Source organism: Impatiens glandulifera, chromosome 2 (genome assembly GCF_907164915.1).
Source record: "Impatiens glandulifera chromosome 2, dImpGla2.1, whole genome shotgun sequence".
Taxonomy (NCBI): Eukaryota; Viridiplantae; Streptophyta; class Magnoliopsida; order Ericales; family Balsaminaceae; genus Impatiens; species Impatiens glandulifera.
Window position 1 is genome coordinate 60,914,618 of NC_061863.1, and position 20,614 is coordinate 60,935,231.

Sequence of the window (20,614 nt, forward strand, 5' to 3'; positions counted from 1 at the left end):
AAAAAACTGGCTAGATGTTAACAAATGAACACAAATGTTATTTATTTATTTTAATGTAACAAATTTGGGCAAGTATAACCAACCTGTCAAATGTGCTATAGTTTTTAATTAATTAATTAAAAAATACTGTCAATAAAGACAAAGGCATGTGATCAAATCGGCCAATCTGGATATGATGTCAGAGATTCCGTGAGTAAAGAGAAATGCTTATCACGTGCTCTTCATCCGATGTCAAGGTCTAGCTATAAAAAATAAAAAAAAATACAAATAATATATATATATATAATTGGCAAGACAATAACGTGACACAATTAAAAAAAAAAAAATTCTATACAGTCTACCTCTCCTCACCCTTCATCATTTAATATATAGTTCATTTTAAATATATATATTAACAAAGATTTCATATATATTTAATATTAATTATTTTGTTATAAAATATTTAAAAATTATTATTTTTTAATAAGATTAATAATTTTAATTTGTATATATTTTATTTTTAATTGTTAAAATTAATCCTAATTTCAAATCAAATAATAATTTTATTTTTAATTTATACAAAATTCTAATTCTAATATATTTTAGTTTGAATAATTACTAAATAAATATACAATTAAATAAATAATAAAAATTAGAATCAAATATTATTATATTATAAAAATATTTTTTAAATTTATTTGTAGTTAATAATATTAAAAAGATAATTATATAGTTTAATAATATATTATAAATATATATATATATATTAGAATTATTAATTTCATTTACAAATTTAAAATAAAATTATTATGTATATTTATTTAGTAAATATTTTAGTAATTATTCAAAATAAAATATATTATAAATAGATTTTTATATAAATATATATAATTTAAATAAAATTATCATTAATTTAACAAGTAAAATAAAATATATACACAAATAAAAAATAATAATCTTATTAAAAAAATATATAATTCAAAATATTTTAATATAAATTTATTATTATTAAAAAAAATCATTAATTAAATATTGAATTATATATCAAAAATTAAATTGCACATAAAAATATAGGTGCGGAATAATACGACATAATTGCAATAATTAAAATTTTAATGACCGAAGATCGACAACTCTAAAGATCTGTAACGATGAGGGATGAAGTAAAACAATCCATACAAACTAATCAAACGACGTCGGAATAATATTTACAAAATATTTTGAGCGACATTAAATTTTGCATTAACTGAGGGTCGATAAGTAACGCCAAAAAAAAATCATGTCAAATGAGAAACATGTAGAAATAATGGGAGGATATCTGTAAGAGGACCTCCGACTGAAAGATCTTATTCGGTGACTTTTTTAAAAAAATTGAAAAACAACTTCAAATCCGATAATTTCATCTCCTTTGCTACTAAAAAGGTGACGAACACAATCACCATCAAATTCGAAGGGTATGAACAAGAAACATCCACTAAAGATCAAGAATTATAAGAAATTTGATGCTAAAGAACACATAGAAAAGGCAAAATAAAAATATCTTATCTAACTTTCTTTTCTTTTTTTTATTAGAAAAAAGAGAAAGATAAGAATCAATATAAAATGTTTGAAATATATTAAAAGTAAGATTTTATAATGTTTGTAGCCGGTTTGTAAACTTGCTTCTTTTTTTCTCCATTGAAGAACCGTTGGAGAAAATTAACACCATATTTGACAATGATGTATTTATGTATTCTTCCCATATAAATATAATTAGAGCTATAGAAGGGGGAAAAATAAAATCTTGAGAAATGGGGATGATAAGGCCATTTGAAGAGGAGCGGATTGAGATTAAGGAATTCAAGCAGATGCTGTCTTCATGCTCCTCCGTGCAACGTAGGAAAGACGATGACCGATTTCACGATCAGCCCGAGAAGCTAGCTCTACAATCAGACCACGACGTCACAGAAACGCTAATCTGCGTTACCAGCGGAGTATCCTTCGTCGGCATCGCCATCGTCAACCGCCTCTTGCTTCGCGGTTACTCCGTCCGAGTTCTCGTCACTAATGAAGGTCAGCCAGCCAATTCAGATTTTGTATCCTCTAAATTATTTCATTCAATTTGAATTAAGTTTTATTTTACAGAGGAGTTGGAGAAACTAAGAGAGATTGCAGGCAACATAGACATTACAAATGGCACAACCATGTTGACTGCAGTTACAGCCGATATTAATGAAGTTCAGAGCTTATCAGATGCGTTTAATGGCTGCCAAGGAGTATTCCACACTGCTGCTTTCATCGATCCAGCTGGTCTTTCTGGATATTCGGTAACCCTAGCTAGCCCTCCTCCATCCCTAATCTTTCATTCATTCTTAATCAATCAATGAATTGCATGCTCTCTGATTTCAATCAATTAGAAAGCAATGGCTGGTATAGAATTGAAAACCTGCGAGAATGTGATGGTAGCATGTTCAAGAACAACAACGGTCAGACGTTGTGTGCTCACCTCGTCGCTTGTGGCCTGTCTATGGCGGGAGGATAGTAGTAACTGTGACAACGATCCTTCCTCTTCCTCTTCATCGAGTACGATTATTAATCACCATAGTTGGAGCGACGAATCAGTATGCTTGAAAAACAAGGTTTTCAAATAACACCACCTTAATTTATTTGAAAATAAGGTACTTATAATTCATAAATAAATGCAGTTATGGTATGCATTGGGTAAACTAAGAGCAGAGAAATGTGCATGGAGGATAATAGGTGAGCAAAAAAGAGTAAGGCTTGTAACCATTTGTGCTGGTTTGGTTACAGGTCCTGAATTTCCTCACAGAAATCCCACTTCTACATTTGCCTATCTAAAAGGAGTCCAACATATGTATGCAAAAGGTTTGCTAGCAACAGTAGATGTGCACCGACTGGCCGATGCACACTTACTTCTTTTCGAGGCAATGGACGACGAAGAATCATTCGGAAGGTACATTTGTTTTGACAATGTTGTTCAATGTCAGACCGAGGCCGATGATTTGGCCAGACAACTTGGTTCAAATGCAACTATTATTACCGGAAATAACCCGAGCCCTGCCTCTCCAAGGTTTCAATTATCAAATCTAAAGCTTTCTAAGCTAATGATGACAACACTAGGATGCAACAGCAATAATAATGTAATCTAAACTCTTTCCTTTTGTTTGTTTGTTTAGGTCTTGTTGTATCAATGATTTAAATAAAATTGCATAATTGAAAATTACAAATCTTGTGCCACAACAAACAAACAAACAAATACAAGTTTAAAGGAACATTATCAAAAGAATCACGTGCTTCATTTAAAGAACACCATTTTACGTGTTTACCTAACTGTCTGAAAGTTATAACCACACCCAATGTCTTTATGTGATTACCTAACTGTCTGAAAGTCATTAAATCATACCTCATGTCATATCTCTTGTAATATTTATTACATTTGATTCTTTATTTAAAACATCTTTACCTGAATAGTCTAGTACATTTATGATAGATATTGACTTTGTTCCCTGTTTTCTCTCACATTTGAGGGCAAAACAGTCCATAAAAAATATTTTTTTTACTATTTTATTTATCTCCTGTTCAAGGTTATAGGGTAAGTAAACAGGTAAAATCAATCTGTTTTGTTTTATTTTATATTAAATTCAAATTATATTTACTTAATTCAATAATTCAAACTATTTTACTAATTACTACATAATTAGATTAAATATGATTTAGAGAATTCAAACTAAAAAATATTTATATATTTATAAATGTCAACATGAAATTATTTATAATAATTTTTTTATAATTAATTTTATTTATTTAATATTTAATTAAAAAAATAAAAAAAATCTTTTAACTGAACAATGCAGAAATAAATAAAAAAATAAATTACAATGAATTGAAATATAATTTTAAAAAAAAAATTAAAATATATATTAATTAAATTGTTTGGATAATCTTAATCCCTAAGAGAGAACAGGGAGCAAAGGAGAATCTGAAATGGTTAGTTATTACTCAATTGAATGTATTAAGTTTTCTAATTGAATTGTCAAGCAATTCTATTGGCGTTGTTAGGTACATTTTCTATTTTATTTTTATTCCGGGAGCAGTTCTATGACCAAAACTTAAGACGTTTTTAATAATAACACACTCAAACCCGAGATATTTGGTCTCTCTTAAGTAAGACATTTGAACCAAACAACATAACTTGCCAAAGGATCATCCAAGGAGACAATTTGACAAATCAGTAGAACCGACAAGAGTTCGAATAAACAACATCAAATACCACAACAGAAACATAGTGCAATATTCAAAAAGTATCTATCAGATATTACAAACATTAAGAGAGAAGCAAAAATAGTATAAGCGCCTCTATCAAATTCTGACAATTTAGCACAAAGATAGTATAGATGGTATCTAAAAATCTCCGATCAGCTAAAACTCCACTGTCAGCACCACAAGAACATCTGCCCTAAGACTGTACCGAAAAGGAATACACAATTGTGTCAGTATCATCCACAAATGCATCCAATAATGAATATCTATCTCATTGGAATGAGAACTTACTTTGTAAGCAATATTGTAGTAGTGTTAATTTAATTTGACAAGGAATGAGAACTTACTTTGCTAGCAATATTGTTCGACAGCCAATCAAGCCCTTCATATAGACCCTCCCCAGAGGTTGCACAAGTGCTCTGGATGTACCTAAAGTGCACAAAACGGATATTGAATTATGTTGCCAGCTTTTGTAAGCTTATAAAAATATATATATAGGCATAACCCGGTGGAGCTGGTTTGGACGAGAAAATGTCAACAAATTTATTAATTATCTCGTCTAAATCAGCATCCGGATGTGATACTGATAAATAAATAAATAAATTCCAAGGAAATTTATAGAGGTGTTTCCATAAAATTACCAGTGACGTTGGCGAAGTGAGTGGAGACCGAGCTTATCAGTAATTTCTGCAGCATTCATTGCATTAGGAAGATCTTGCTTGTTAGCAAATACAAGCAAAACAGCATCTCTGAGTTCATCCTGTTGCAAAATCAATATGAACATTTCAATGTTTTTTTCTGCTTTCAACTCAAACAAAATGCAATAGGATAACTTCTGAAAAAAAAGAATAAAATCATAAGTTATCACAAAGATGGTAATTTGCATTAAGGTACCTCATTCAACATCCTATGCAATTCATCCTTGGCCTCAACAACACGGTCCCTGTCATTGCTATCCACAACAAATATCAGCCCCTGAGTGTTCTGGAAATAGTGCCTCCAAAGTGGGCGGATCTGTAACAGATATACAAACAGCCGTTTTGATATTACATTTTATGATCCCGATCATGATGTAGAAAATTCTACAAATGCCAAATATCACAATTATATACAAAATAATCTGGATCATAATAATCGCAGAATAATCTGAATCGATCATGATAGAAAATAATGTACACCAAGTGAAGTTAAAAATAGCACTAGAATATGGATCGTAATCTAGAAAATAATTTTGTGTTATATCAGAAATTAAGCCGATCAAGATTCAGAATGGAAAAAAAAAATCAGTTAACTTTGACAAATTTCCAATAAGATAATTTGGGAAATTTGAAAAAGTCAAATAAATAATATATATATATATATATTTTTTTTTAAAAAGCGCGCTATAAGGGGGCTATAGCTATTGGCAGGGGGCTATAGCTATTGGCGCTATAGCTAGAAAGGCGGCGCTATTTGAAAGTGTGTAGCCTATAGCGCCTTATAGCTACAAGGGGGCGCTACGCTACGCTATTCGCTATAGCTAGCGCTACGGGCGCTATTGACAACTATGGAGGAGGCGATTAGCACAACATCCCACTGTCATCATGCATCCTTCTACTTTAACCTAGGTGCTTTAAGTGGATCATGCATCCTTTAGTGATCACAATATGCAAGAAACCGTTTGAAATCCATTGATAGTAGTCACATTATAGTTTCAAAAGGCATAAGTATTTCATTTTCTCTTTGATGGCAAGGAGTTAAAGAGGATGTTTCATAAATACATACTGACTAATAGCCAAATATCAATAATCTGAAGTCATTACATACCAGGTGTTTTATAAATTCAGAACAAATAAATGAAAATGCTCTTTACTAGGGAAAATGTCATGAATTATTTTGTATCCTTCCAGCAGTCATGTTCAATTGCAATATAACAAAACAAAAAGTGATTTTTCTGTTTGAACAAATTCTTTAAGGACAATAAACCTCAACCCAGCACTAATGGTACATGCAAACATACCTTGTCCTGACCACCAACATCCCACACCGTGAAGCTAATGTTCTTGTATTCGACAGTCTCCACATTAAATCCTGCAGATAGCTCATATTCAGACCAAATGGAGAATGGGTATAGATGCATTGTGCGACAAAATCTTGACTGAACAACAACTGTAAGGACTCACCTATGGTAGGAATTGTAGTAACAATCTCTCCTAGCTTGAGCTTGTACAAAATGGTAGTCTTACCAGCAGCATCGAGACCTACCATCAGAATTCTCATCTCCTTCTTGGCAAAAAGCCTGCTGAAAAGCTTTGTGAAGCTGAGTCCCATCGTTCTTAAACTTCAGTTTCCCTGCAATGCCTATGTTCCACAAGAAAATTAAAATTGGATCTGGTAAATGACATTTCAGAAGTAAATCCCTCACTTAAAAGACAAGATAGCTTCATTACAACCATCTTTAGACTTCAATCAAGAAGGAAAACTCAAGCAGCAAAATGTTTGGTCAGAGACATCAAAACATGATTAAAGCAAAGTCAGATCTAGATATTACAGAATCTCTAATAGTTTGAGAAGCAATCAGGCGATAGGAAATCAACAAGAAATATCATGCGGTCCAAGGCGTTTGATCGGAAATCTCAGATCCTTTGATAAATGAACCACATGGCTATCGATTCAAAGATTTCAGGCACCGTGCGGCAACAAAAATCAAATGGATAAAGAAAGAAAGAAAGAAACAATAAGAAGATGAACGATGATCAATCTTAACAAACACAGCATCATCGTGAGATCTTGAGATCACGTATAACAAGATTATACAGAGCGGAATTGACATAGTTGATCTTTTGAAAGATGCTTTAAGAAATTTAGGAAACTTACAAATATCAACGATGACGGAGAGAAAGGAGAAGCGATAAGGGCTCACACCTTTCGAACCTCGAATCCTTCACAACAGGATTGATCTATCTGAGTGGCAGAGAGAAAATTTGGGTACCCTTTTATAGCGTTTTAACACAAGCAATAATCAGCCTATTTACGACCACTTTTTTTTTATTATTCTTTTTTAACAAAAATAATAATATATTTCCTTAATAACATAATAATAATAATAATAATATATAATAAAAAACGAGAAAAAACAATAATCAACCAAAAAAAATAATAATAATAATAATAATAAACTCAAAGCATCTATCAAGATTAATTATAGAAAATAGATGGATCTCCTACAAGGTAATACGTTAATTTTTGCATTTCTAGTTAAATTGGATTAATCGCACCACAATGAAAAAAGAATACTTCAACTGATTTTGTTTTGGACAAATATTTTTCCGATTTGATAACCCTATAATATCACCGAAAACTAATATATATAATGTAAACAAAAAAAATCTCAACTAAAGGAGACAAATAACATAATAGCACATAAACTCCAAAAGGATTCCCTTGTACTGTTACGAATATTTGATGTTCCAGAAATTTGATAGAATGACCCTAAAGATATCTTATTTGACTTTTTGACCGATACATAAAATTAAATACGCTGGTGACGCATTTTATTGTTTTGAACGAAAATACCCCGTTACAAGATGCAACTGGGTGCATTGTGAAAAGTCCACAATCGCGAGACGCAACCGGCATTCACGCGAGACGAGAAAAAAGATTTTTTTTTTTTTTGAAAAAAAAAAAATATATCGACTCGCGTATGCCGGTTGCGTCTCGCGATTGTGAACTTTTCACAGGACATTTGTGAACTTTTCACAAGGCATCCGGTTGTGTCTCGCAACGGAGACATTTTCGTCCAAAAATATAAAAGATGTCACCAGCGCATAACCACGGATGCAAATAAGGCCATCTTTAAGTTCATTCAGTCAAATTTCCATTTTGTGTTATGTCTCATAAGAAAAAGGTAAAATATCATCTTTTTAAAATAATATATATATATTTACCATTTTACCCCTCTCACGGCCCCTCTAAGAACATGCAGAAGCTTGAAGCATAAACTCCTTCAGTCTTAATTGCTAAACAAAACAATTTACCACCATTAAAAGTAAGACAAAATAATAAATAGAATCTTCTGTCACATTCATATTCCTAATACATACCATATCCTATTGTATTGTGACAAAATCCTGATTTTAGTTGGACATGCTTTTGTCAGAGATTGGCCCAATAGTTTATAAATATTAGAAATTTGAAATTTTGTTAGTACTTTTATGTTATTTAGGTGTTACTTGTTTCTCCTTTCTTTGATTTATAATCAAATAGAAATTTATTTAAGACCAAGGGTCAATGATTATTTAATTAGTTCATTTGATCATCTATATAAAATTAAATATGCTTCTGATTCTTGTTTTATTTTATTTTGTTCACCAACTGTACATTCAAGATCACCTTCTTTTGATTACATTATTTAATGACCCTTCTAAAGCTTAAATTGTAAGACAAAATGCACTTTTTGGACCCCAACTTAAAGCCAAAATCAGCATTGGATTGTTTGGTTGATTGACTTGCCAGTTTTCAAGCAATCAAAAGGAGGGATATCGGAGTCTGTTTCCAAAACTCCATATGTCTGCCAACAAAATGGTTCTCTATACATGCCTTTTTGCAGTGGCTCAAGCTCTATGTTAGCCAGAGTTACACCTCTGCATGGTAAATTGTCGCTGCATGCAAAATATATCGGTCGAGTTGTATAAGTCCCTCTTATGTTTCGAAAGAATACGCCCGAAATAGTGACGGCCGATGTCTTGTTCTTGCATTTGCTTGCGTCACAGTAATATTGGTCTATCACAATTGGAGTTTTCACCCTATAAACTTTTATGTTGGAGAACATGATTCTCTGAACTAAGCCTGATCCACCCTGCTGCAACAAATTGAAACAACTTAGTTTTTTTTCCTTTTCAAAGAAATATTTTAAGAAAAATTGGTTCTTTTTGTTCTTGTTATTGTTTGCCTGCCATGTTTTAATTCTGACTCCAGTCAATGTATCATTGATTGTTGTATCTCTGACTGTTATGTTTGATACACAAGCTTTTGTGCTGTTCTTTCCCAGCCCTCCTATGCTTATTCCATGGCCAGGTCCACAGTTCACATCATGTATGTTTATTTCAGAGCATCCTGTTTGGATGGAAACACAGTCATCCCCTGCAGTATTGACAGGAGAATGATTTTGGTTAGTCTTCTGATTTAGGGGGTTATTTGGATCAAATCTGAATGGTGAATCCAAAAGTGGATTAAATCAATAGGTTCTTAGTGGAAATCGAAACTGAGATCTTTTGAGAGTTGAGACCTAAGTCTCTTAGCACCACTTGAACCCACCTAGAGTAGCTCAAGTTCTCTATATTAAAAGGTTTAGGTCTCAATATGCCCCAGGAAAAAACCCTTGTCTAAAACAATGTACTATTTGAAAACAACAAAAAGAAGAAGCAATTGAAGAACTAATACCTACCGCAAGCAAGATTAGAGTTATGGATAAGAACGTTTGTAGAGTTATGGAGGTGAATTCCATCTGTATTAGGGCTGTCTCCTGGTGATGAAATAGTCACATTGAAGACATGAATAATCGAACAGGTATCGAACTTCAAGTGAGCTTTAGCACTATTTTGAATCTTGATTCCTGAAACTGTTATGTTTTTGCTCTCAATGAACCTCAGTGCCTGCACAAGTATACATAACATGAATGCTTCTTTATTAAACAAACAATTAACCATTCTTGTGATACATAAGAAACATGACTTACTGTCGGCCTTGTGCTTAGCTCTCTTGTCCACCAAACAGAGCCTTGGCCATCTATAATGCCTTTCCCTTTGATCATGATCCCATTATTAAGGTTTTTGAATTCAATCCATTGAAGTATACCTTTTATCCAAGCTGATGAGCTTCTAGGAGATATAATGGTACCATCCAACTGCAATCAATAAAAAATGTGTTAAGACAAACTATTTTGATTGAGGACTTCTCTAGCTAGGTAAGTATATAAAAAATACCTGCACTACTATGTTTGATCTGCAATTTGTGCCGTCCAGAGAAATGGGTTTGACAAGGAAAACATAACGGGATGGAACCAACATGGTAGATGTTTCCACTTTGCAAACATGTGCCCATGTTGCTATAAACGCCTGTCAAAAGTTGAGCATATTTTGAAAACTGATATTTTTGTCACAATCATGAACGATAATCTTAAAAGGGTTTGTTTGAATTTTGATTGAAACAAATCAATTTAATCACCTTAGTGTCATCTGTATCACCATCTCCTATAGCACCATAGTCCAAGACATTGAGAAAAACGGAAGCACCACCATTTGGTTCATGTTGTGGAGTGTTTGTAGCCATTAATGTCATAGACGAGGTCATCACTAAGGAATAGTAACTCTCGGCCATCATAAGTAATTCGTTGGCCTTAGTTACTATCAGTCTCCCTTGTTCATGCTTTTTTCTTTGCCAAGTCACCCAATTCGAACAACTTAAGACAATAAGAAGGAATATCAATATTGTGGAAATATTAATAGTCATTTGATTTCTTAGAGCTGTAAGTAGATGGAGATGTTCTTGTTATATTTATATTATTAAATTATGTTTGAAGGAGTAGATAAGCTAGCTAGGTTGCGTAAACAAATGAAAGATGGTGAGTGCAGGCATCAGTTTTGTTCCTTGCCTTGTTTAACTCAGATTTCATTTGTCTTATTGTCTAAAATTCATTTTAAAAATCACAAAAATCTACTTTACAATTACAAATTATGTCAAGTTATGAATAAGTGGTGCCTTTTCCACAGCCTACCATCTATTAGAACCAGGGTCATCCCATATATTATCAATTGTACCTAATCAAACAACTCGAAGAAAAAAAGATGCAATATATTATTATAGCTTTGACAGAATACAATGAACACTTTCAAATAAAAATAAAAACAAACAAAAAATGAAAGGCAATAAATAAGTAAAAGGATGCATCTCAAGTGATTATCATCTAAATTTGTAGTTTTGAGTATTTGAGATATCTATTATCATTATAAATGCCTGAGAGTCTGTTCTTGACTGCAACAAATGCTTCTTCAATCTGCAAACATGGCAAACATGGCAAAATCCACCAACTACCCAGCAGCCCGATCAAAGTCAATTTTTCATCGTTTAGTTCAACTCTCGCTATACACAATAATGTGTAGTCATCAATTTCAACTTTCTTAGCATACATTGACTGCAACACACACAAACAATTGTTAGATATTTTCATTTATCTTATGCCAAAAAGGAAATGAAAGAAAACTAACAAATACCTTAAATTTGGACAAGAAAGGATGTCGTTGATTCAGCAACTGATTCCGCAACTGCAAATGAGACATAAAAAAAAGTCAAACGATGGACCTATCAAAGAGAAGAAGTATTTTTGGGTTCATTTGTAAGAAATGACATAGACTTGCATCACAATTAACACTGATAAATTCTTAAATCATCAATACACAATTTTTTAAGCTCTTTAATTAATGGCAATTCTTGGCTAAAATATTATTTCTTTCTAAAATGCATATAAAGACAATGGAGTTGATAAAGAAATGACAACAATAAGTTGAGTCATGTTTAAAAAGTTCATGAAATGTTTTTCAAAAAGAAACTAGCATTGCCCCCACAATCATGTCAACTTAAGTATTTTTAGTGGGAATCGAATCTGTTAGGCAAAAATCTTTCCATTTGAGCTACCCTAGTGGGGTTGAGAAGATAAAACTTCCTTCCCATATTTTGTCTCAACAAGTTTATGTCACATATAAATGGTCATCAAAAGACACATGAAACTGTGTGGCCATGTCACCACCAAAATCCTCTCAATAGAAAGTTACTAAGCCATTACCTAATTTCTATGTTTTTCTTATTAATATCATAATATGCATTGAGATGTAACTATCAGATGATTCAATTGCAATACATTCAATCTTCTATCCTTCTCTACTATTATTTCAAACTAACTGTAAATAAGCGGAAACAGAAAGAAAGAGATGTATGCAATAGTGAATCTTACCTCTTCAATGGATACATATACAGAGTAGGGACTTGGCTTTGTAGTGATAAGAGTAAGAATAACTTTAGTCACAAGGATAATCGGACTGCCCCAGTTTGTCACAATAGTCAGAGTTAGAAATATGGGCAGCAACAGTTTCTTCATAAGTGCTAATATATCACGATACTTCTCCTCTGCTTCTGAAGCAGACATGTAGTTCAGACGATCATCATAACCATCTTCTAAAACCTCAAAACCTGAAAATTTAAGAGTCAACATTTGGAGGAATAACTAACTGATCACCATTCATTAAGTTCATCCTTTCCCATACCATCCATTGCAGATGCTATCTTTGGACAAAGGTATATTGATCCAAATGTGATAGATAAGCCACATATTCTCCTCATACTGAAATAGCTACCTGAAAACATTTAGGTCTAGAACCAATAAGTCATATCCACACTTTCCGTGTAAAGATCGATCTTTTGACTGACCTGATTTAGATAAATTTGGGATACGATGTCTTTGTGCAAACAACTTCCACCTATAACTGCTCCCATGGTTGAATATTGCAGGTTCAAAGTGCTTCGCCAATGTCGTTAGTGGCAAAGATTTCCATTTCAAAGAATTCCTTGAAGCAGGGAGCAGGGAAGGCGGGGACGTCAATTTAGAAAGAGTAGCGCGAACAGGATGCAGAGATCTCGCCATCTGCATCATTCTTGAGCAATCATCACCGGATTTTCCCGTTTATTTTTCTCTAAAAGATTAATGGCGGCGTACAGGGGGTGAAAATGTAGATTTTCCTCTCTTTGCCTCTTCGGCTCTTCCCACGATTAATGGCGGCGTACAGGTGAAAATGTAGACAACATTTTTATTTTCTTAAAAATGATGTTCAAGAGAAAAAAAAATCAACTTCCATTTAAAATAATTGATAAAAAAACTTTGAGAGTACAAAGAAAAAATAAAGTAATTGATAAAAAAAAATATGTTTTATGAAATAAACATTTTGATCTGTGTTTAAAAAATACTCAAAAAATTAGATGTTTACCTTCGTGTCAAATTTTTTTATGATCGGCGTTCACGTGACAACTTTAAATCAACCATGATCCAAATGAGTTTATAAACTCTATTCAAAAAACTTTGAGGATTCTTTTAAAATTCATGTAAGAGATGTTACTAATAAGTTCGTATTACCTTTTCAATAAATTTTTTAATAATTCTCTTATTGGGATGACACGACAATTTCAATTTTAACTTTATTATAGGTATAATTTATATCATCTAAAAAGAATATTGCAATTTGAAACTATATAGGATCAAATATGAAAGTATTCTAACATAGATTTTTGATAGGCTATGAATCTAACCTTTTTTTTGTTTTTATGAGTAGTTTTTTGTCACCAAATTTATAATAAATTAAATTTTATATGTTTCTTTACTAGATATTTAAAAATAACATATTAATATATAGAATCAAATACTAACAACATCATATAATATTTTTTTTCATATTCTGTGAAGAACGTGCGATTAGATTATTCATTGGTCTTGACAATCTGAATTTATTATGGTAACAGGAGGAGGTCAATTTTTTGTCGCTTCATTTTTGTGTTTGACCTTCATTTCCAGCCACGTTCTTTTCCTCCATCTTCAAAACTGCAATATTTTTTTTTGAGAAGATTAGACTCTATATTATAACTTTATCGTCGGTCACCGAAAATTTAGTCGGAGGTAGTTTACTCTTTTATGTATTTTTTAAACATAAAGGATAAATCCAGTGTTTTTTTTTGTTTTTTTTATATATTCTATATTAAAAAAATTCAATTACATTTTCTTTTTATTTATAAAAAAAATAAAATATTTTCATTTCATATTTTAATAATTTTTAAAATAATTGTCTTAAGAAAATTATGCCCAAAATAGAGTTATAGGTGTTTTAAATAAAAGTTTTTATAACATTAAGATATCTTATTAAAATATCACAAAGTTCAGGGACTTGTATAAAACATTTAATGTGAGAAGCTTTAAGACCCAAATACCTCCGTCCATTAGCCTAATCCCAGATTCCGGCGAGGCCATTCTCTCTGTTCTGCAGCCTACGGCGACTTTGAGCTAAACCCGGCGAGGTTATATATATCTCCGGCAAGAACCACCTTTCATTAGTTCACTCACACAGAAGCTCTCAAACACACGACGAACTCACACAACAAATTCACCTGTACCTTCAACCTCAGTTTCCAGAAACCGACAGCTTCCTCTTCTCTTCTTTTACAGACAAAATCTCCGACGACCAACCCTCAGGTCCATACAAGCCTTTCCTTCTACTTTGTTTCTGGAATTAGATTGTGGGTGGGCATCACTCAATTGGTAAATGTAATATTCTTCTAGTAATCATTTCAAATTGAAACTAAAGCAATTTTTATTGGCAGATTGAAGAAACAAATGAATGAAGTTCTCAGAAAGAGTTCTTCCTCCCGTGAATGTTTCCTTAAGATTTATAGATGTCGCCACTATTCAACCACTCCAAGCATAAAAAACATGTTCGATAGGTATGTCGACAAAAACAATGTCTTCTCCTGGAACTCAATCATAGCTGAGTTGGCTCGGGGCGGTGACGCTGTCGAAGCCCTTCGCGCTTTCTCCTCCATGCGGAAGATCTCTCTCACACCCAACCGTTCTTCTTTCCCCTGCGCTGTGAAGTCTTGTTCCGCCTTATATGATCTCCTTTCTGGCAGGCAAATCCACCTACAGGCTTTTATTTTTGGATTCCAGTCTGATCTTTTTGTGTCATCAGCTCTCATCGATATGTATTCTAAATGTGGCCTCTTGCAGGACGCAAGGAAGCTGTTCGATGAAATTCCCCTGAGAAATGTGGTTTCTTGGACTTCCATGCTCACCGGTTATGTCCAAAATGGCTATGCCTGGGATGCACTAGCTCTGTTCAAGCAACTTCTGTTGGAGGAAATGTGGAATGAAGGGGAGACAGAAATGTTTGTCGATTCAATTACAATGATCTCTGTTCTATCTGCGTGTGCCCACATATCAAAGAAAAGCTTCACAGAAGGGGCTCATGGGCTCGTTATCAAGAGAGGATTTGAAGAAGAGTTGGGTGTGGGGAACACTTTGATTGACGCGTATGCAAAATGCGGTGATGTGGGTTTGTCTAAGAAGGTTTTCGATGTGATGAATGAGAAAGATGATATTTCTTGGAATTCAATGATTGCTGTTTGTGCACAACAGGGGCTAGCTGAAGATGCCATGAATCTGTTTCATGATATGGTCAGAGATGGAAGTGTTTCCCATAATGCTATCACTTTATCATCTGTCTTAATAGCTTGTGCACATTCCGGAGCCTTACAATCTGGAAAAGCCATACATAATCAGGTTGTAAAGATGAACTTGGAAGATAATGTTTTTGTGGGCACTTCAATCATCGACATGTACAGCAAATGCGGGAGAGTATCAACAGCAAGTAAAGCATTCAACCGCATGAATTACAAGAATGTCAAAACATGGACAGCCATAATTGCAGGACACGGCATGCATGGCCACGCCAGAGAAGCTCTAGAACATTTCAACCAAATGATAAAGGCAAAAGTCAAACCTAATTACATAACCTTTGTGGCTGTTCTCGCAGCTTGTAGCCACGCCGGTCAATTAGATGAAGGCTGGCATTGGTTTAAAACGATGAAACATGGCTATAATATAGAACCGGGGTTAGAGCATTACGGCTGCATGGTTGATCTATTGGGTCGAGCCGGATATTTGAAAGAAGCTTACGATCTGATAAAAGAAATGAAAGTTAAGCCAGACAATGTCGTTTGGGGTTCCCTTCTTGCTGCTTGCAGGATTCACAAGAATGTTGAGCTAGCAGAGATATCTGCTAACAAGTTGTTTCAGTTAGACCCGAGAAACTGCGGGTATTATCTTTTGCTTTCGAATATATATTCCGATGCTGGGAGATGGAAGGAAGCTGAAAAAACGAGACTTTTTATTCAGAGTCACGGGCTGATGAAAGTACCAGGGTTCAGCCTGGTGGAGGTAAAAGGTTTGGTTCATGTGTTTTTGGTTGGAGACAAAGAACATCCTCAGAGAAACAAAATATATGAATACTTGGATGAACTGTCGTTGAAGATGCAAGAAGCTGGGTATGTGGCAAATATGACGTCGGTTTGTCATGATATTGACGAGGAAGAAAAGGAAATGGTGCTGCGAGTTCACAGCGAAAAGTTGGCGGTTGCTTTCGCATTGATGAGCACGGTTGATGGGACGACAGTTCAGGTTATTAAGAATCTTAGAGTTTGTAGCGATTGTCATACTGCGATCAAGTTGATTGCGAGAATAACGAATAGGGAGATTGTCGTGAGAGATTCTAAGCGATTTCATCATTTTAAGGGTGGGGTTTGCTCTTGTGGTGACTATTGGTGATGTTGAGATGGTTTTAAAATGTTCTTTATTAATACTAAAGAGTAGAATTTGATTTTATCATTCCTAGCAGGGTTTGTAACAAAAAAAAAGTGTGTTAGAGAAATCAAAATTAGAACTAAAGAATTACGTTAATTATATGCCTTTTTAATGAGAATTGAATAGTTTTATTTTTCTATTCATAAAAGTGGAACTCAATAATTCAAAAAAAAAAGGGCTAGAACAAACTTATTGCATTAGGGAATAATGCCGGAGAATACAAGTATGTAGTTGTAATTTGAGGACGAATATTCTTCTTTTGTTATTTGAGAAAAAATAATATTCTTCTGATTTTGTACTAAAATGCTTATCCTTCCTCAGTCAATTGGATTTATATTAGAATGAATCAATTAAATATGTTCTTGGAGATTTGTAACATATCTAGTTCTAATGAGACTAAACTAATTTTTTTTTAATATTGAAATTATTGAAATTCATATTCATTTGGTATTAATTTTGAATTAAAAAGAACTAGCTAACACTTTATAAAGAAGAACTAGCATGCTATTTTATAAAGAAGAACTAGCATGACTTATAAAAACGTCAAACTGAGTATTCAACAAATCATCAAATATTTATTCCAAATATCTCCAAGTGATTTGATTTTAAGAAATATATTTACGCCTTCTTCGGTATATGAGTTTTTTAAAAAACCCATACAAAATCAAATATCACTTTACCACTATTTATCCATCACATCACTCAAATCATTAACCAAAATACTAAAATACCCTCTATTTTAAATTATTATTTTTTATTTTATTTATATATATTAATACCCTTTAAGTATTTTTACCAAAAATAATCATCACCCCTCAAAATCATCACCAATTATTAATTTTTTTTCTCCTCTAAGTTTTTAAAATAACCAAAAAACGAACAAGCTCTTAGAATAGTTAAAGGTATATTTTTTTTTTAATATATTTTCACTATTTGATCTCCTGTATTTTGAATTAACATATATATCATAATTTGATTGAGAACATATCTTTAGTTATGGTTTCTAATGAACTTTTAGAATTTCTCATTTAAATATTCTTTTCAACACCTTTTTATTTAGAGTCACAAATAATTCTCATTGTCATTAGCTAGAAGCATTAGGCCATATTCTATATTTGAGACAAATATTGGTCTTTAGCATTAAAATATCAATCCTTTGATAATCTCAAAAGGGTGATTGCCTTCTAAATCTCTTCTCCAGCCCATCATCATCTCCAAAGTATACAGTTTTTAAAAAAAAAGTTGACATTGCTTTTATCAATATTATAATAAAAACTTTTATAAAACCAAATATTGTTTAAACACATTATAAGAATTACATGATAAAATATAAATATAATTTAAAAGTTTTGTTCTCAACATGATCAAATTTTAAAAGATTTAATCATCTCTCAAACAAAATTTTGACATATATATATTTTAAAAGATTTCCATAATATTAGTAAAAAAAAATGAATATATTATAAACTATTTGTTAATTTTTCTTAATATATATGGAATAAAGTTAGGGCAGCCAATACGGTAATTTCACATGGAGACGGTCAATTTGATTGGTCGCCTAGTTATATATAAAGGAAGAGAGTTAGCGTTGGCTGGCCCTATTATCAGACCAAGAAGATCGGGAGCGGAGTAAACTCGATACCTTAAAACCCTCTCATCTCCATTCCAATTTCGCACTCATTTCTGCGATGGCGATCTCCGATGACTGTCGGCGATCTCTCATCCCCAACTTCCTATACTCTTCTTCCGCCTCCTCTAAAACCCTAATTCTCGAGAGAATGACGAGTAACGCCTCCCCTGCGCCGTCGCTGTCCGGAAATGACATGTCGATCTCGCCTCCCAAAAGTAACTTCCTCATTCCTGCTCCCAAGGAGTCGGGAAAGATTGAGTTGTATTCTCCTCAGTTCTACGCCGCCTGTACGGTTGGTGGAATTCTCAGCTGTGGTCTTACTCACATGGCCGTTACTCCTCTTGACCTTGTCAAATGTAACATGCAGGTCTGCTTTCTTACTCGATCTACTTTGTTCGATCTGATTCAATTTAACACTGATTTTTGTTTTTACTGTCATTAGATCTGAATTTATTTGTGGGGTTTCCTTCTTTTTAATCTAGATCTAGTTTTTTTTTGTACATCATCTTTCATTTGTGTTTAACTTGTGATGTTTGTTAAATTTACATTGTTTGATCACTAATCTGCGAATGATCTTGTCAATGATATGGATATATTAGTGATTTTTAATGAGTACCATCGATAGTGGATCGTTTTTTTCAATTTATGTTGGAAGTGGTGGCTGGCTATAAATTTGCATTCATTTTCTGTCTAGATTGACCCTACAAAGTACAAGAGTATCTCCTCTGGTTTTGGTGTGCTACTTAAGGAACAAGGTGTAAGAGGTTTCTTTAGAGGATGGGTGCCTACACTACTTGGTTACAGTGCTCAGGGTGCCTGCAAGTTTGGCTTCTATGAATTTTTCAAGAAGTATTATTCTGATATTGCTGGGCCAGAATATGCAGCCAAGTATAAGACTCTTATATACCTTGCTGGATCAGCATCAGCTGAAGTGATAGCTGATATTGCCCTTTGTCCGTTCGAAGCAGTCAAAGTTCGAGTACAGACTCAACCTGGTTTTGCTAAAGGACTATCCGACGGATTGCCTAAATTTGTTAGATCTGAAGGTGCTGCCGGGTATGTCATTAAGGATGTTATATATTACTACAGAGTAAACTGTTTTTTTTTGTCACAGTAAGTGTCAATGTGTCATCTGATTTGTTGTTTATTGTGTAGGTTATACAAAGGGATTGTTCCACTTTGGGGACGTCAGATTCCATGTAAGTGTCTGATTTTCAATTGTTTCTCATTTGGAACGGTAATTCATTTGAATACTTATAAATTGTGAGGGTTGCAGATACAATGATGAAGTTTGCTTCTTTTGAGACAATTGTGGAGATGATCTACAAGCATGCAATTCCAGTGCCTAAAAGTGAATGCAGCAAGCAATTGCAGCTTGGTGTTAGCTTTGCTGGAGGTTATGTTGCTGGTGTTCTATGCGCTATTGTGTCGCATCCTGCTGATAATCTTGTCTCGTTCCTTAACAATGCGAAAGGAGCCACTGTTGGCGATGTAAGTGTTGTCTTTTTTTGTGGATTAATTTAAAGTCTTTCTATAATAAATGGTTTGTAAACTTTAGTGTTATTTTGAATGTTGTTTTTGAGTAGGCTGTGAAGAAGATTGGGGTGGTGGGTCTATTTACAAGGGGGCTTCCTTTACGTATTGTTATGATTGGGACCTTGACAGGAGCTCAATGGGGACTTTACGATGCTTTTAAAGTGTTTGTCGGACTGTAAGTTTCTGAAATCTTTGCTTGTTTCAAATATCGAACAAGGCTCAGTTGAGAACACATTTTGATGATTGATATTTTGTGTAGGCCTACAACTGGTGGTGTTACTCCTCCCCCTGCTGCTGTTGCTGAGCTAGTTAAGGCATAGATGATGGAGTTGTTCCTATTTTACAGGACTCGTGGTCCAACAGAGATCAGTATCACTGCTCTGCAGTTGAGAATATTCTCCTTTTTTGTATTGAGAACTCTTTTTTTTTGTAATTTGATAGATGGTTTTGAACTCATCATCCTTGGAATATTGTTGTTTGTTGGATACAAAATCATAATTAAATGCAGCTACAGTTGCAGGATAATATGAAAATATCTCTACCCATGTTGAGAAAAATGAAATGCCCTTATTAATTCCCTTGAAGTCTTGCTGATTGAAATCCCCTTATTTATTAATAATCTTTGTCATTTGATTCTGATTCTCATCCCCATAACTTGTGCTGTCTAGGAAAGCTCATGTCAACTTCTGAACTTGTTTTTATCTCATAATGGTATTTGATTCCCAATTCAATAACTCGACTGTTTCATGATTTAGTTAACTTTTTAAAATAGTCATGAT

The 20,614-nt window shown here is 33.4% G+C and overlaps 5 protein-coding genes and 1 pseudogene across 9 annotated transcripts; 3 read left to right on the forward strand and 3 right to left on the reverse strand.

Moving 5' to 3' along the window:
- Positions 1–1,655: 1,655 nt before the first annotated feature.
- Positions 1,656–3,160, forward strand: LOC124926603 (cinnamoyl-CoA reductase-like SNL6). Of its 2 annotated transcripts, none has more exons than XM_047466855.1 (4): positions 1,656–2,031; positions 2,104–2,285; positions 2,376–2,579; positions 2,664–3,160. In XM_047466855.1, exons 1-4 carry the CDS (start codon positions 1,770–1,772, stop codon positions 3,126–3,128), a joined length of 1,113 nt encoding a protein of 370 aa, XP_047322811.1. In that variant the 5' UTR covers positions 1,656–1,769; the 3' UTR covers positions 3,129–3,160. The 2 variants fall into 2 exon arrangements, with proteins under 2 accessions (XP_047322811.1, XP_047322810.1); XM_047466854.1 differs by having other exon boundaries at positions 1,659–2,031; positions 2,376–2,597; positions 2,664–3,158.
- Positions 3,161–4,211: 1,051 nt separating this feature from the next.
- On the reverse strand, positions 4,212–7,232 carry LOC124926696 (ADP-ribosylation factor 1). 3 transcript variants are annotated; one of them, XM_047466974.1, is made up of 7 exons: positions 7,096–7,232; positions 6,402–6,579; positions 6,239–6,309; positions 5,134–5,253; positions 4,881–4,999; positions 4,587–4,668; positions 4,212–4,441 (listed from the first exon to the last, which is right to left on the reverse strand). In XM_047466974.1, exons 2-7 carry the CDS (start codon positions 6,547–6,549, stop codon positions 4,436–4,438), a joined length of 546 nt encoding a protein of 181 aa, XP_047322930.1. In that variant the 5' UTR covers positions 6,550–6,579; positions 7,096–7,232; the 3' UTR covers positions 4,212–4,435. The 3 variants fall into 3 exon arrangements, with proteins under 3 accessions (XP_047322930.1, XP_047322931.1, XP_047322932.1); XM_047466975.1 differs by having other exon boundaries at positions 7,144–7,219; XM_047466976.1 differs by having other exon boundaries at positions 6,402–6,570; positions 7,096–7,113.
- A 1,432-nt stretch (positions 7,233–8,664) lies between these two features.
- Positions 8,665–10,548, reverse strand: LOC124925131 (annotated as a pseudogene).
- A 480-nt stretch (positions 10,549–11,028) lies between these two features.
- On the reverse strand, positions 11,029–13,042 carry LOC124927192. 2 transcript variants are annotated; one of them, XM_047467563.1, is made up of 5 exons: positions 12,700–13,042; positions 12,537–12,626; positions 12,227–12,447; positions 11,490–11,540; positions 11,029–11,410 (listed from the first exon to the last, which is right to left on the reverse strand). In XM_047467563.1, exons 1-5 carry the CDS (start codon positions 12,920–12,922, stop codon positions 11,183–11,185), a joined length of 813 nt encoding a protein of 270 aa, XP_047323519.1. In that variant the 5' UTR covers positions 12,923–13,042; the 3' UTR covers positions 11,029–11,182. The 2 variants fall into 2 exon arrangements, with proteins under 2 accessions (XP_047323519.1, XP_047323518.1); XM_047467562.1 differs by having other exon boundaries at positions 12,227–12,462.
- Positions 13,043–14,279: 1,237 nt separating this feature from the next.
- LOC124927063 (pentatricopeptide repeat-containing protein At3g26782, mitochondrial) lies at positions 14,280–16,697 on the forward strand. Its single transcript, XM_047467404.1, has 2 exons — positions 14,280–14,506; positions 14,635–16,697. The coding sequence occupies exon 2, from the start codon at positions 14,648–14,650 to the stop codon at positions 16,631–16,633; it is 1,986 nt and encodes a 661-aa protein (XP_047323360.1). The 5' UTR covers positions 14,280–14,506; positions 14,635–14,647; the 3' UTR covers positions 16,634–16,697.
- A 1,561-nt stretch (positions 16,698–18,258) lies between these two features.
- Positions 18,259–20,416, forward strand: LOC124926586 (mitochondrial phosphate carrier protein 3, mitochondrial). The gene is made up of 6 exons (XM_047466836.1): positions 18,259–18,666; positions 18,994–19,355; positions 19,455–19,498; positions 19,576–19,790; positions 19,886–20,010; positions 20,095–20,416. The coding sequence occupies exons 1-6, from the start codon at positions 18,358–18,360 to the stop codon at positions 20,153–20,155; spliced, it is 1,116 nt and encodes a 371-aa protein (XP_047322792.1). The 5' UTR covers positions 18,259–18,357; the 3' UTR covers positions 20,156–20,416.
- Positions 20,417–20,614: the final 198 nt, after the last annotated feature.